The following is a 15,685-nucleotide window of genomic DNA, read 5'->3' as shown; positions in this document are numbered from 1 at the left end:
GGTGGCAGATGAGCAGCACTATCTGGCGTTTATGTTTACACATTTGAATTTTATACAAAGTGCATTCAAGGTTAAAGTGGATTTCATCAGTTTGCATATTCTGCAGCTATATACAAATACAACAAACTATTCATAACTTTATTTGCAAGTAGATTCAAATAAATAGCTAAAATTACTGAATAGTAATAACTTTGAAAGAAGCCATTTGAGTCACTCCACAAAAAGGCATATATATACATATAGTATATATACACATTGTTTGACTAAAATCAAAACAAAACACGTTTCTTAAATAACTATAAAATCAACAAGACAAAGCCAATCTAATGGAGAAAGTCAGAATTAACTCTAATGTTCGTCCTGCACGGTGAACTTTATTCCGTGTTTGTTTAGACGGTTGGTTAAGGTGGTTTTTGCGAACGCTGAGCCTGGAGTATACACACCACCCCTGTGAGTATCAACCGAAGGAAGAAAAGTGAGAAGGGACTTCTTACAGTATATGCAACACAAATGCCTTTAACATGTTCAAATAAAAAACTTTGCCTTTTATATATAGCATCCTTGTCACAACATTATTAACCAAAGATCAGTATTTAACTTTACTTTGTTTTACTAAATAAAGACATTGTATACCATCATATAGAAATGAGATTCTGTATATACTTTAGAAGTATTATGACTCACTGTTTGGGGAGACTGTGTGGCTCATTCAGCAGTGTAATAGCTGCCTGTACCATAGTTATTGGGGTGGTGATGTATCCGAGTTCTGGAAAGTGGGGTAGAAGAGATCAAATCTGAACAGTTGGGTCGGCTAATCCAATACAGTACAACAGAGCAAAATAACCGATGAGCAGGACAATACCTGGTCCAGTTATTTCCGTGCTGATCCTAGCATTAGGTTTGCCTTGAGAGGGGTCCTGATCTGTTGTGTAGCCTTCCGCAATGAACCTCATGCAGAAAGATGTGTCATTCATCTGGTATAAGACAAAAATGGTAGAAAAAGACAAAATGTCACTTCAACAAAAACGTATGGCATTGTTCTGGAAATGACGGGTTTATTGTTTTCGTACCTGTGTCTTTGATGGTCCAGTTTTGGAGAACAATCCAAAAGAGAAAAATTTGGGAAACTGCAAAACAACAGTAACCTGATTGAAGATTTCATAAACAGTTCTTGATAAATGTCATATATGCAAATTAGTCTTTACAAGGTAACCTTATGAATGCAAGTGTGTACCTGAGAAAGAAATCTCCTTCCAAGACCAAATTTGACCATGAACCAGAAGATCACACCTGCAAACAGGGTCTTCGCCACGGAGAAAATACCACCAATTCCAACATATGCCATGTACTGGACCTGAGAACAACACCATAAAGAAAACCGGGAATTGAAGAAGTTCAATGAGTTCATAGAACAACAAAAACTCAGTGTGCACTGTACACTCAAATCTAGGGTAAATAGTCAGAGGTAACACATTGAATTCCCATCATTTCAAACTTCTAAATGACTAACATGTATTTTTGATTCCACAGAAAAGCTTTGAATCACAAATGGCCATATATTGACAGTACCCCATTGACCTCTATGACGTCACTCTCAATACTGCGCTCATTGCTATGGAGATGAAAGAGCAATGAATCACAGACTGTGAATCATCCTCTGCTACATTCATGAAGGCCTTCAAAATACAATCACGATAATCGTGCTTCAGAAGACACACAATAGAAATTTAATTTTAAAAGGTAAGAGGCATAATGGTATGAAAAGGATTCAGTCAGAGACATTTTTGCAGGTTGGGCAAAATCCCACTAAAACATTTTTCTTTAAACAGTTGAAAGAAATGCTTCAACTGGGTTTGAGCTGCATTGAATGACAAATTAGAAAAAGATATTTATAAATAGGACTTCCAATGAAAAGACGGTCATTTATGTGATACATAATGTGTGCAGTGGCTTCCTCCTTTTAAAGTTTCATTTGATAATTTCTGAATGAAAAGTATAAAATTATTACTTTTTTATAGTGACTCGAGTTTCTGTCTGTCTCTAAGATGCTCTCAAAAAAGACAAAAGCCCAAATCTATAACTTCACATATAAAATTATATTGCTAAACCCACTATCTGCCTTCTAGCAATGACTACAAGTCGAATGTTACATCGCCTAATAAATATTCATGAGCCAAGTTCACTTTCTGAATCATTATATAATCATTCTGCAATATCTCTTCAAACTCAATAGGATTAAAACAATAGGACAGAGCGCTCACAGGGTAGTTTTTGTGTTCCTCGTACAGGTAGCGTTGAGTCCGCCGCACCACAGAGGGATCTGAGCCCATGAAGGGAATAGCATACTGCTCTATCTCCTTACTGAAGAAAACAGCTCCCCTGAGGAAGACACCAGAATAGCATGCAAATTAACGCCAGCACAAGTTTACATCCTGATAACCATTAGAGAATCTACAGCTATATATAGCTCACACAACACAATGAATGGAAAGAAAGAATTAAAGAGACAGTTCACCCAAAAATGTAAATTCTGTCATCATTTACTCAGTTGTTCTAAATCTGAGTATATGTCTCTTTTATGATGAACACAGAGAAAGATATTTGGAAGAATGCTTGTAACCAAACATTTCTGGGTCACCATTGACTACCATAGGATGGCCCCTGAACCTACATCCTTCAACATATTGTCTTTTGTGTTCAACAGAACTGTTTCTTTAATAGAACAAAATACTTTATAAATCACCTCTTTATAACTCTAGTGCTGGCAACAGGGAGCGGTTTATGCCCAAACTTCTTCCTTATTCTCCTGAGATTGGCGCTGTCGGCAAAGCCAAAGATGGCCGACCTCCACGTTGTATCGTGACCACATCCTCCCTGAGTAAAAAGACAACAAATCAAGCCTTTAATTCCATGATGTCCTAACAGGAAATAGGAATCATGATAAACTTAAAAGTACAACCTAATATCAGACATAATTCTCTCTACGTGTTAGATTTGTGCTGCTCGCTTTAATCTGAATTTAAAGGGATAGTTGACCCAAAAATGACAATTCTGTTATGAATTACTTACCCTCAAGTTGTTCAAAGCCTGTGTACATTTCTTTGTTTGATCAAACACAAAGAAAGATATTTGGAGGAATGTCAATGGGGATGAGGTCTGTTTGGTTGCTGACATTCTTCCAAATATCTTCCCTTATGTTTAGCAGAACAACTAAATTTGTACAGGTTAGGAACAATCTGAGAGTACGTAAATGATGACAGAATTACGTTTTTTTGCTGACTTATCGCTTTAATCGCAGGCCTTGAAAATGCAGTTCTAGGTTTGCTCTAGATTATTTATGTAGCAAAAGCTTCAGTCATGATCCTGGTAAAATAAATGAAATTAACGAATTAAAACCTCAAGTTTCTCATTAAGATAAAATCCCACAATTCACAGTTTATTCTATTGGGACATGACAGTCCTTTGCATTATTCATGAGCGACTGCAATGTTCAGTTCCTGGAGCCTAGCATTTAAACCTACTGTACCTGAAACCAAACCTAGCAAACGAAATCATCTACATGCAGAATTCGGTGTTCAATCACAGTCAATCAAATTCCTCTGAAGCCTTCACATGGATCTGCAAATATGACAAGGAGTTCAAAGCTGCGCTCACCTCGGGTCCTGTGCTTACAGTTAAAAAGCTCTCCACGGCAGTGAGCGTTCCTGTAAAAGGAAGATAGAGGAGCTGTCAGGCATCTGCTGCTCGGCGGGCGAGATTTACCTGCAGGGGCACTTCAAAGGAAACGACAGACACTCACATCCTGTAAGCACTAAATGTCTTATTTTACTACCGTTAATTGGGATGAGATGAAAGGAAACCGACTACGAAAAGGGTTGTGTGAAGCAAAGGGCACACACGGTGCAAATATCACAGTAATGCATGTACGCTTTACTGATGAGACCGCAAAAAAAGTTACCCACCTTTAAATCGATCCCGTGTATAGAGGATGCCCATATCTGCTGGGACGGAATCAAATCCACAACTTCCAATGATATACACGCCATTCTCCTGAGCTGCAGAGTGATAGTTCAACTGTATCCCCTCTAAAAACTACACAATCCAGGAATCAAATCTTGTTCGAAATGAAACGTGATAAAGAAAGTGTGGTGATAGAAACAACATTAACTACCTGTGGCTCTCCACAAATATCAATGTAGTGGGCGCCATTTTCTAAACAGGCCTTCACCACGGGCTCTCCATAGAATCTATACTGTCGAGAAAAAAGATGACAGAAGTGCCATGTAGTTCCACACACAACACTTGATATTCACGTTCAACAGCATTTCTCAGTCAACAGTTCACTCAGAATAACACAACTATCATGTTTATTTTTTCCCTAGAGCTTTCATGGCCACATTTGTGTGTATGTGTAAATGGCCCCCATCCTGTGTTTTTCGACAATAGACGTTGTGGACTTACTGGTCCCACGCAGTTGAGCACAATGACACGTTGTTTGCACATGATGGCCAGCGACTCCGGCTCGGCTACATCTGCTACAATAACCTCTACACTCTTCAGCTCGGGTTTACCTGCAGACAGATGGGGCATGTCAAGGATGGATAGATTTTACAGGCCTATATGTATTGTTAAATGGACTGTTCACAAAAAATAAATCAGTCATCATTTATTCAGCCTCATATCATGTCGTTCAAACCCTGTATGTGACATTTGTAAAAAGTAAAAAGACATTTTAAATGGAGTAGCAAGGTTTCATTCCAAAGGTCACAAATTATGCATTTTTGTGCCGGAGTGATTCGATGATTGATTGCGTGCTTTGAAATACGTTGTTGAAGTTCAATGGCAGCAGATTATAAAATACTGTATTCATTGGCTGTAAGTATAGGCCCAATAAACACGCTGAAGAGAAATTAGTTATTAACCGTGATTATAATGTTGAGCATCGTGATTATCACCTATTACCCATGATTTATAGCGAGAAATTACTATACACGACCTCCAAAGTCATTGCCAGCTGCTAAAAAAGCACAATTTGTCAACTTTCTCTGGTGAAAAAATAAGTCAAATGTGAACACAGCCTAATCTATGAATTTTCATTTTTGTGAACTATCCCTTTAAGGATATCAGTACGGCATCAGTATGTTACTAGATAATCACATAATCCATTATGGATCTATATCCTATTTGAATCAAATCCATTTACCCTACAATATTTTGCATAGTTTCAAAATCCCAGATGACCGGCTACATGAAATTCCAGATTGTGATGGGATTGCCCAAACATTATGCCTTTAATCAACAATATTCACAAACCCTGTAATCCATCAGATCATCTCAAAGCTCATGTAATACCATCAGCTGACAGACTGTGTCAAATGTCCAGCCATTACAATGCAAGCAAACAATCTACTTCCATTCAAATAACCCCTTAGATAGATTGTATGTCTAGGTGAAACTTTATACCATAACATACACACAAGTACCATTATGTCCAAAATATTGTATTACAAGTTACAAGTGTAAATGTTTTGTTATCTCACACTTTGTAACATTCAATCTGTTGTTTATCACAAACGGACGTATTTCATAAACACTGTCAACGTTGAACACATACAGAGAGATTGAGCAACTTGAACGAGTATTTTCTCCAGCCGCCCGCGGTCTCGTCCAGCCACAGCCCACTGTAACGACCCGCCCGGACCTTCGGAACACGTCCGCGCCACCTCCTTCACCACAAACTGACCGGTAAACCCGCTCGCTCCAAACACTATTATATGATACGGTCTTCTGCTAGACGTCGTAAACGTCGCCATCGTGATTATGGTCTGCGTGTAAGCCCGCCGAGACGTTTCCAGAACCCGTCACACGTTGACGTGGAGAGACATCTAGCGGCGGAAAGACTCTCTTAAACGGACAGTAGTGCATTTAATTGATCTAAATATGATTTGTTCATATGTGGGACCATCAACATATCACACACAGGTATTTCTACCTATCAACCAAGAGGATAATGACGTCATATGAGGCTTCAGCTCCATCTTTCTCCATCTTTTCAACCTTTCAGAGGACCATTCCAGTGTTTTTTGATAGGCAGACCTACACTTTAAATCTCCTATCACTTTAAAAATAAAACATTTCTAGTCATATTTCAGAAATGGGACTGTTTAGGAAAGGATATCATAAAAAGGCCACAAAAAATAAATCAAGGATTTAGTTCTTAGTATAATATTGAAACAAACGTGGAAAATTGACACACCTTAATAATACAAATGCATTTTTTGGATTTTTCAACATAAAATCTGTTACAAGAAAAGCTCAAGATAAAACGACTCCTGTCATTAATGCTGTACAATCTTTGTACAGAACTTATAATGCTAAGTTCATATTCTTTCAATTGTCCCTTATTTGCTACATACGCAAATTCTGTTTAAACGTTTAGTGGTTTAATGACTATAGCACCAATTTAAAGTGCCAGGTCAAAATAAAAATAAACTGTAAATACACGATAGGCATACATAGACCGCTTTGCAAAATGTAATCACTGGTCCAGCAGCACTTTCAGTTATTTTTCTATCCTGCATGTATAAATACATTTTAGAGATAATAGTTTAATGTGATGATTAGTTTATAAATGTTCGGTGGGTTGTATCCGCTTGTGCAGATTTAAAAAACTGGAAGTTCTTCTGGACCAGCGTTGTTTAGATCTTCCGAAATGGTCTATATACTGTACACAGGTTCACTGTTTGTAATTTGCAATTTGCTATTGACTCGTCACTCATGTGCACAGTGTTACTGGCTCCATAGGCAGCTCATTAAAAGCACATGGTTATTTATCAAGGGAATGGCAGTGGTATATCTCTAAGCCTGTTTAGTACCAACACCAAGTACCCAAACCTGTGCATTAGTGTGCTAGGAACACTGTGATTTGCATGGTCTTACAGGTATATTAAGGCCAGTCTGGTAATGTGCATTAGTGCATTTTAATATCAATAGGAATACTGTTCTGTCCACTGACAGTCCAAGGAATAAGAGTTGCACCTAAAGTAGCGTAAAATGACTATTACTATGATGCAGTGGAAGAGAACCACTGTGTGAGAGTGTCCACTCCTCGTCGTACATGTCCAAAATAAAAGTCCACGTTTTGAGAGAAATCGACACACGCATTGGAGGACGCCTCTCCAACGAGGCAATATAGTGCAGTCCAGCCCATGCTGATCACCACGGTAACCAGACACAAGAGGAGAAGAATGAAGCAAGATTTTCTAGTCGACTCTTCTGCATGAGAAAAGTAGGTGTTCTTACATGAATGCAAACAGAGAGCTGAATATTTAATTGTGGAGTAGTCCGTTCACAAAAAGTCATACCTTGATCAAAAGCATCGTCTGGCTCTCTGAAGCGAACTTTGCGTTGGGACATTTTGTGTGGATTGAGACTTTCTGTTTCCTTGATACAAGCTCTCTTCTTTAAAATAGAGACTAAGCCATTTGAAGGAAACATCTAGGGATAAAAACATATACATTTTTAAAAGAATACTTTTTTACAAAAACAGATTTATGTTTAAAATGCATGCAGGTAGCAACATAAACAAACGTTATGTGGCCCAAACTTTACTTCCAGTAGACCTCCACAATCAATCAACAGTTGAGTAGTTTAAATATAATTTAATACAATTAATATTCAAAAAATGTTAATACAAATTAATATCAATATAAATTAAATTGTTATATTACAACCAAACACAGACCGGTTGCTCACTAACTAATGAATCTGTCTATAAAAACAACAGAAACCATCACAGAAACTGTAACGGATTAAATGGAAATGTATTGGTTTCTGCAGGTTATGTAAAACTTTATTGGTGGGATGTTACCTGGCGATCAGGAACCAATTTGACCCTCCATTTAATTCTAATGGAAAAAGGGCCAAATGTTTTAACGGTAAAAACTAGTTTTCTTAAAAATCAAATCAAGGGTCAAAACAAAAGGTCAAAGTCAGGTCACTTTAAAAAGGGGCACCATTATCAAACGAAGAAACGAGACATATATGCAATAATAATTAAGTTACAATTTGTCTATCAGAAAGCCCCTAACCTCGTTCTAAATGTGTCTAATACTGTTCTGAAGACAGTTTTTTTAAGACAACCACAACCCACAACTTGGGAAACCTCGCTTCATTAAACTCTTGCAGCTGGCGGCTTTAATACTGTGGATGACATCACAATATTTTCCTACAGAGCAGAAAGACCCAGCAGCTAAGAACTGTATCCTCAACTTTAAGAACGTCCCATCTGCTTTTCTAAAGTCTTATACAATTGATTTACGGTGCAAATATATATAGTTAATCTGACTCTATGCTTAGTCCTTGAGGGGTACAAATCGTTCAGTAAAAGGTTGACTTGTAGAAACTGCATTAGACGGCTGGTGTCTCAGCATGTTGTTTTATTCCAAGGGCAGATGGTAATATGTGAGAGATTAACATCACCCCTACGGTGAAATCCCTCTTACCTCCTCTATCTGAATGAGTTTGGCCAGCTCATCCACAGGAACTTGGCCATCCATGGCCGTCTCTGCCTGAAGTTCCTCATTCCAGTACTCATCTTCCTCAAAGTCTTCCTCCAGCCCCTCCCCTTCCTCGTAGTCATCTGGCTCCTGTTCAGCTTCTCGCCGTGGGCTGTCACCCACCTGGTTTTCTTTAACAGTTGAGTTCACTAAAGGTTTCTCTTGTTCAGAGCCTCTGTGTGCTATAACACGGGCTGGGCTGATCTGTTGCTTTGTGACATTTGTGTTCTGCAACAACAAGCTGTTATAAAACAGGTTCGCTTTTAAACAGGCTTCAAAGTGCCTAAAATTCTCTGGTGGATAGAAAACAAAAGTTTACCTTGTCTGCAAGGATGTTTGGTCTGAAAGAGAAAGAAAAAATTTACAATATTTTGTAATGGATTATTATGATGATAATAATCCATTATTATTATTATGTAATGTTTATATTCCTTTCTAAACCCCCCAAATCACGGTCAATTGTGGTCTATGACTAAGAGGTTTACATGCAGTCTTACCTCTGATGTGTCTTACATATGTGACTCAATGAATCCAAATGTGCTTTCTCTCTCTCACTTACAGGAGAGTCGATTTTGGTTTGGATGCTAGCTTTCCACTGGGACTCTGAAACCAAAAATTTAGATATACGACATTTAAGTCAGGGCTTTACATCTGCATATTACAAACCATACATATTTTCATATCTGGAACATCTTGCACGAAACAATCACTTGTCCTAAAATCATGATTTATAACAGCTATGTGACATTCTTCAACTTTGGCTTTTATACTGACAGTCTGACCTCTGTTCTGCAAAGATATTGATGAAGTAACAGATGTGCAGACAACACAGTTGGAAAATGAGCAATTTCCTGAGATCAAACCATAACATTGCTGTTTACTTTTGAGGGATGAAACTAGCTATTAAACTTTTTATACTGATTTTTCTCATTCATAAAAGGGTTCTCATTATTACAAGACAACGAAATACTTCAGGACATCCTGTTACATGCAAACAATGTGATCTTACATAGTTCAAAATGTCATTTGTGTGATCAAAATTCTGTGATGCTTACCCCATTGCTCCTGTATGGAGGCAAGATTAGACACAAGCCTCTCATGATAGAGCTTCTCCAGACTGAGAAACTCGGCTGCCCAATGATCTACGACAGTCAATAGTGTCAGGGAAATAACACTAAAAATCTCACTAATTTGATACAATATATTAATATGAGTATATAAGAGCTACTTAAACATTATATAATTTTCGAGGGATCATTATGCAAACCTTATGGGGTGTTCACAAAATAAATATTTTATCATCGTTTTAAATTCTCAATCAACACCCTTCCATTTGTACAACACCCTAAAAGTGAACATGAAGAGACATGCCCTAAAGAGCCCCCTGATGAGGTAATTCCCCCTGGTTACTATGGCAACCGCATCAACGGGATTGTTTAGCAATAGTAAAGGCAAAGAGGAAACAGGTTGAAATCAGGGGCAAACTGGATTTAATGTTAAAGGATACAATCTTCTTCAAGGACGTAGGCCTCTGCTATCTGTTTTAGGAGAAAAATAAAAGTACAGTAGTATTTTTGTATTCGCTTACATAGATTGCCTGTTTTCAGTATAATGTTGAAGACCGTTCTCGAGTTTATCCAATTACAAAAACACTGTAATCGTACATTGAAAAAGGTTTAAATGAGTAAATTAGTTGTTTGTTTTGAAAACAGATGCATGGGGTTTAGTTTTAAGATACATTACAGTGGGGAAATATTATAAACATAGACATAGCTCTTATAATACCACAAATACACTGGCCTTTTATCGAACGTTACTTCACCATTTAACACTTCCAATGAAGAAGTTACTGTATATTAACAATAGGCAAAAGTACAAACTAGACAGCATGACCGATCATGTTAGTGAAGCCTTTTTTTAGCCTTTGTTGTTGTTTTGGCTATGGCCTTTATATGAGCCTGACTTTTTCTCTATTGTGCACACACCTGGTGTAAGGAATGAGGGAGGAGCATATGATCATTATCTTCAACAAGAGACTGCAGTGAAGCCAGAAGAGAAGGACTAGGCCCGGGTGGCAGCATTCCAGAGAGGCTGCCTGAAAAGAAATCATATAATTTTGCATAAAGAAACATGTTTCTGAATGTTATTGCATTCACTCTTCTCTGAATCTTCTTAAAAGATTCCATTCCTGTATTACACGTTACTGTGATCTCAGGGTAAATCATGTATGTGGTTTCTCATTGGATAAAAGCGTTTTCCAATGTTTATGGATAATATTTTTTCCCAAATTACTCTACAATGCTTAAATGAGAATAGATACAAAAATGAGTGCAAGGAAGTCAGTTTGAATGTGTGTAAAATTAGTGCGAAATATAATACTTACCATGATCTAAAGAGCAACTATGGCTCTTTAAAGCTTGTGTGTTCACATTCTCCATGTCGTGTTTAACAGTGTCTAAGTCCATAATCTCTTTTAGCTTGTTCTGATTCTCATCAGAGATGGCTAGGTGACGTCTGATCTCTTCTGAAGATTCTGGGTGAGTAATCCTGATCATCTCTTCCATCTCTTTCCTGTCTCCTTCATTAAAGGCTTCTTCATAACTTTGATCACAAACAAGATTAGATATTAAAGAAGATAACAAACTAAACTGAAAAATCATTAAAATAATTAAAAAAAATATAGAGATTTAGTGGCGTTTATCTGTAAAAAGTGCCTAGTAATTTTGATCATGTCATTGATATGGCAGCCATCTTAGACTATCAGTGCTGATGTGTAATTCAAAAGCATTAGTTTTCAATGCCATAACAGAAATATATTATTTACAGTAAATCATGATTACTTTTTCCCACAAATGAAAGAGCCCAGAACCGGGGCTACTGAGATAAAGCAAGTCAAAATCAGTTGGTCATGTGATCTCAAAATGTCAGCCCCCATAAAGTAAGCCGCTCCCGCTGTAAAACCCACTGGAGAATAATTCAGGCTACTGATATGACCATAACGCACCGAAACAAGTACTGAGTGTACCTTACAACCATCTGTTTTTGAAGTGTTTTAATGCACGACTGTCCATTATTTTTACTTTGATAATATCTGGCACGAGTGTTTCTACTTCACAATACCCATGTCTCCTTTTTCCTAAGAACACAAAGTGGACAAACAGGTTATGCTAAGCAGAAAACACATTTTAAGCTGATTTCCACTCACTTCATATAGATCTTCAGACTGGGGAATTTAAACACAGCCAGTATAAGCAGCGATGCATTATTCATGGGATATGCGCAAGGGCTTGGGTTTCGTAGATGGAAAAAAGAGGGAAGTGTAGACACGTGTCCACATTGTAAGAGTGTCACCATCAGTGGTAACAGAATGATGAGGTGAAAAATGCTGAAAGAAAAGTCGAGATGCTTCTTGACATGACCACAGGTAGCCGGATTATTGTCAACATGAACCCTCATGAAAGCAGAACAGGTTGAACATACAACAACAGTATTCTGCAACAATACAATGATTGACACGGATCCTGGATCATTGATGCAACTAGACTATCTGTTTAAGCGCTCTAATCGTTTTGCTTTTTGACATTGAGGAGCGTGAAAACGACACAATTGTTTTACACACCTATGCATTCGAGTGCTTTTATTTGCATTCCTTTTCATTGTCATAACAGATCATTTCAAAGAAATAACTTTAAACAGAAAAAGGCTGATAATAAAGTAGGCATTTCTTGTAGATGAAAATATAAGCAATGATTAATAGCATATGTTAGACACAACTTGAATCTGAATTACAATGAATTTAAATAAGTTGCACTGTGTGCAATAGACTACGTTTATGTTTAACAGGAGGTGTCCGCATAACAGTGTAATGACTGAATCATAACCAACTATATTTTTACACAATTCACAAACAAAACGAAATCAATGCTTTTGTTCCACAATGAATTGTTTTGGTCCCTGTTGGTCAACTCTGAAACTTGTTTTGGAGAACTTGAATTAAAGTGTCTGCCATAAGCAAACTAACCATGGTTTTACTATAGTAAAGTACAGCAATACGTTTTTAATGCATAACCAAGTATTATTCTAGTGAGAGCACATATTGCTTCAAATTCCATAGGTACCGGTTCATTTCGTTAGGGAAACACATGTAAATATATTTTGCATTTACATTAACGCTTCCATTCGTTTGGTTTGCTTTTACACACGTAACGTTACAACAAACCATAGACCGCGGAACGCATCTGAACAAGGGGGGGCCATAATTTCAAGTCACGCGGAGGGGGTGGGGCGCAAATGCATCGAAACAGACAATATTACTGATATATTAAACAACGTTGCGGAGCACTTTATTATATTCCGACACCACACAGTAGAGGGCTGCATTGGGATTGAGTCCCGCTGGGTCCCGCGGGACCCAACGCAAATCTCGCGGGAGCGGGCGGTTTGAACTTTGCTGCGGGCGGGAACGGGCGGCTAAAAAAAACACCGCGGGATAGGGAGGGATCTGGCTTTGGCTAATAATTGTAAAACTGCTGTTTTTCATGTAGCCTAGTTTATCATATTCTATTTTTTTTTTAAAGCAGTCTATTTTTATGTGCCGTGTGATGGTGAAAAGTTTTTGATAAAAACGAAATTATATTTCATTGTGTTGTGTGTTTTGTCTTTTTGTTTTTAATTAGATTTAAACTTCAATAGCCAAAATCAAAGTAGGCTACTTGAAGTCTAAAGAAACGCGCGGTAGCCAAAGCATTTTAGATGTCCCCGATAGCCTAGCCAGGCTACTATTCGTCTTCCTGACCAGTGCGTCAGAATGCATGCAGGCCAGGGAAACCAAACAAACAACCGCATGAATCTCTAATAAAAGCAATACAGATACGTGTTTTTTTCCTGCGGGACGTGAGAACACACAAAATCAATGCATCTCTATTATTGTGCGGGAATAGATTCTCAGAGTTTTGCGGGTGCGGGCGGGAGTGGACATGCATATTGCGGGAGCGGGCGGGAGTGTAACACATACGTTGCGGGAGCGGGCGGTAATGGTCAGAAATTCGGCGGGAGCGGGATGAAGAAAACAGTCCCGCGCAGGGCTCTACCACACAGTCACATCTACAGTACACGTACATGAACACGCGCACACATGCTTCCTCAGATTAACCCCTCTGATCCCACTCTAACATTCACACATAACAGGCCAAGCCTATTTACACATAAACGCACAGATGAAACTATAGCAAACACATAAAGTACATCCAGTCCAGTCCACAACGAAAACTCATCTTGCTGCCTTGAATCTAAATCAACATCATAGTCATTATCATCAAGTCAAGACTCATTATCAGATTGATGTGCAGAGCCGCACACACACACACACACAATAACAAAACAAGTAAAGTTTCCCGCTCGTGTCACACAATGTCAGCCAGTTAAAATCTTTGAACCACTGATATTGAACTGATCTTGCTCGTTGTGAAGACCCAGTCCCCTGTACCTTTTTGGTCTTCATCAGCACAGCAGGGTCTTGATGTTGATTGGGTTTTGTGAGATCCCCCCGCAGCACTCACTTGTACAGTGGATGTCGGTAGCTTTGCTTGAAGCCGGAGGAGAGCCGCTAGCGAGGGCTCGTCGCAGTCCGTGGTGGAGATGGACGCTCCGGGTCTGTTGTTGAGGCGACAGTGGAAGCTGGAGTAGTTTGCTAATTTTGTTTCGCCAGTTTATTTGTTAAAAATCTGATATTGACTTCTGTCCCTTCATTGTCGCAGCCTGGTAATGCCGCCAGCGGTTAAACAGGTGCCCGCCGTTAGCTCGCGACGACGCTCACACACCTAGTAACTACGTCGACGTAACGTCGTAGTTGATAAACAATGCAAACTAATTTCAAATCAAAATGCAGCAGTCAGTGTGAGTTTTTTTATCGGCAGCAGTTGGTGAGAGTGAGTGAAGCTGTGTGGTGACTAGTATTGTTTGGCTCGTAAAAACAAAACTTAGGCTTTTATTCATATAAGATAGTTTGTCAGAGTACAAAAGTTGCCCGGGCCGTGGCCCCCCTGGCCCCCCCGGTTCCGCGGTCTATGCAACAAACAAACACCTGGATCCCAACAGGACAGATATGATCTAACGTTCCCCATAAAAGAGGTTCGTACGTAAGTCCTTTAGTGTTTCTTTTTCATTGAAACGCATAAACAGCCATAAGCCACCATAGACACGCTTTCATACTTACTTCTGGTTTCTATGTTAAAGTTACAGCAGTCCGCATCTGCACAGAAGTCCACTCTTCCATATCTGTTCCCAGAGCTGCTGAAAAAGCGACCCCAAGTCTCGTTTTGGAAATTAACACCGATCTGAAATCAGTTTCGATAGCTGTCGCGTTGCATCTGTGCAGTTGTTTACCAGACCGGGGCGTTTCTTTAAAGGTTTCGGCCTACGGTGCGGCTATATGGGGGGTGTTTGGCGCCACCCATCGGTTAATAAGGAGCATTGGAACTGGGATGACTTGAAAAAGCATTCAAGTTCCTCAAATGGTAGTTTCTATTTATTTGCATGGGTGCTATAAAACTCTCTTTGAATTAACCATGGTTTTATTAAAGTTGAAGTGAAGTTACCGTGTTTTTTGTCATAGTTTTACTGCAAATATTGTGGTAAACTTTGGTTGCTGCAATGGTTACGATGGTTTTACTATAAATACCATAGTTGAACTACATATTTTTAAACCATGATTATTTTTCATAATGGGGAGGTTTCAAGCTGCAGATATTATATTATATATAATATGCTGCCTTGTCAAATAGTCAATAATATTTCTTTATACTCATGTAGCCTGTGAAAAATCAGTATTGTATGTATTAAGTGCATTATATTACTGATATGAAAAGCAGTTTTCTCAGTACAAACAATTATCCACTTTAACTAAATATATAATAAATGTGTGCATTCTCTTCTTTTTATCAATTTTTTTTGGGCCCCTGCTTGGATAATGAATTGTTCATAAATATTTGATGGCGATACTGACAAATCGAAACTCATCTTTCAAAATTAAAATAAACTGAGCTAACATCACAGTCATTCCTAGAAATGAAGGAACTGGAGCAGAAGGAATTTAATGTCTGTCCTGAAACAAAAGTCACGGCTGTGGA

General features: G+C 38.4%; 2 protein-coding genes across 2 annotated transcripts; both read right to left on the bottom strand.

Moving 5' to 3' along the window:
- Positions 1 to 5,875, bottom strand: sccpdhb (saccharopine dehydrogenase b). The gene is made up of 12 exons (XM_079475282.1): positions 5,615 to 5,875; positions 4,462 to 4,571; positions 4,172 to 4,252; positions 3,963 to 4,092; positions 3,655 to 3,704; positions 2,744 to 2,874; positions 2,262 to 2,379; positions 1,235 to 1,354; positions 1,071 to 1,127; positions 863 to 974; positions 685 to 766; positions 1 to 448 (listed from the first exon to the last, which is right to left on the bottom strand). Exons 1-12 carry the CDS (start codon positions 5,811 to 5,813, stop codon positions 349 to 351), a joined length of 1,290 nt encoding a protein of 429 aa, XP_079331408.1. The 5' UTR covers positions 5,814 to 5,875; the 3' UTR covers positions 1 to 348.
- On the bottom strand, positions 5,615 to 14,932 carry cnstb (consortin, connexin sorting protein b). Its single transcript, XM_079475283.1, has 10 exons — positions 14,773 to 14,932; positions 10,942 to 11,159; positions 10,544 to 10,653; positions 10,066 to 10,096; positions 9,614 to 9,700; positions 9,056 to 9,161; positions 8,878 to 8,899; positions 8,505 to 8,786; positions 7,365 to 7,497; positions 5,615 to 7,275 (listed from the first exon to the last, which is right to left on the bottom strand). The coding sequence occupies exons 2-10, from the start codon at positions 11,120 to 11,122 to the stop codon at positions 7,064 to 7,066; spliced, it is 1,164 nt and encodes a 387-aa protein (XP_079331409.1). The 5' UTR covers positions 11,123 to 11,159; positions 14,773 to 14,932; the 3' UTR covers positions 5,615 to 7,063.
- Positions 14,933 to 15,685: the final 753 nt, after the last annotated feature.

This window comes from Barbatula barbatula (genome assembly GCF_947034865.1).
Source record: "Barbatula barbatula genome assembly, chromosome: 15".
NCBI classification, from domain to species: Eukaryota; Metazoa; Chordata; class Actinopteri; order Cypriniformes; family Nemacheilidae; genus Barbatula; species Barbatula barbatula.
Note: the sequence above shows the minus strand (reverse complement) of the source record. Positions and strands in the feature narration are given on the sequence as shown.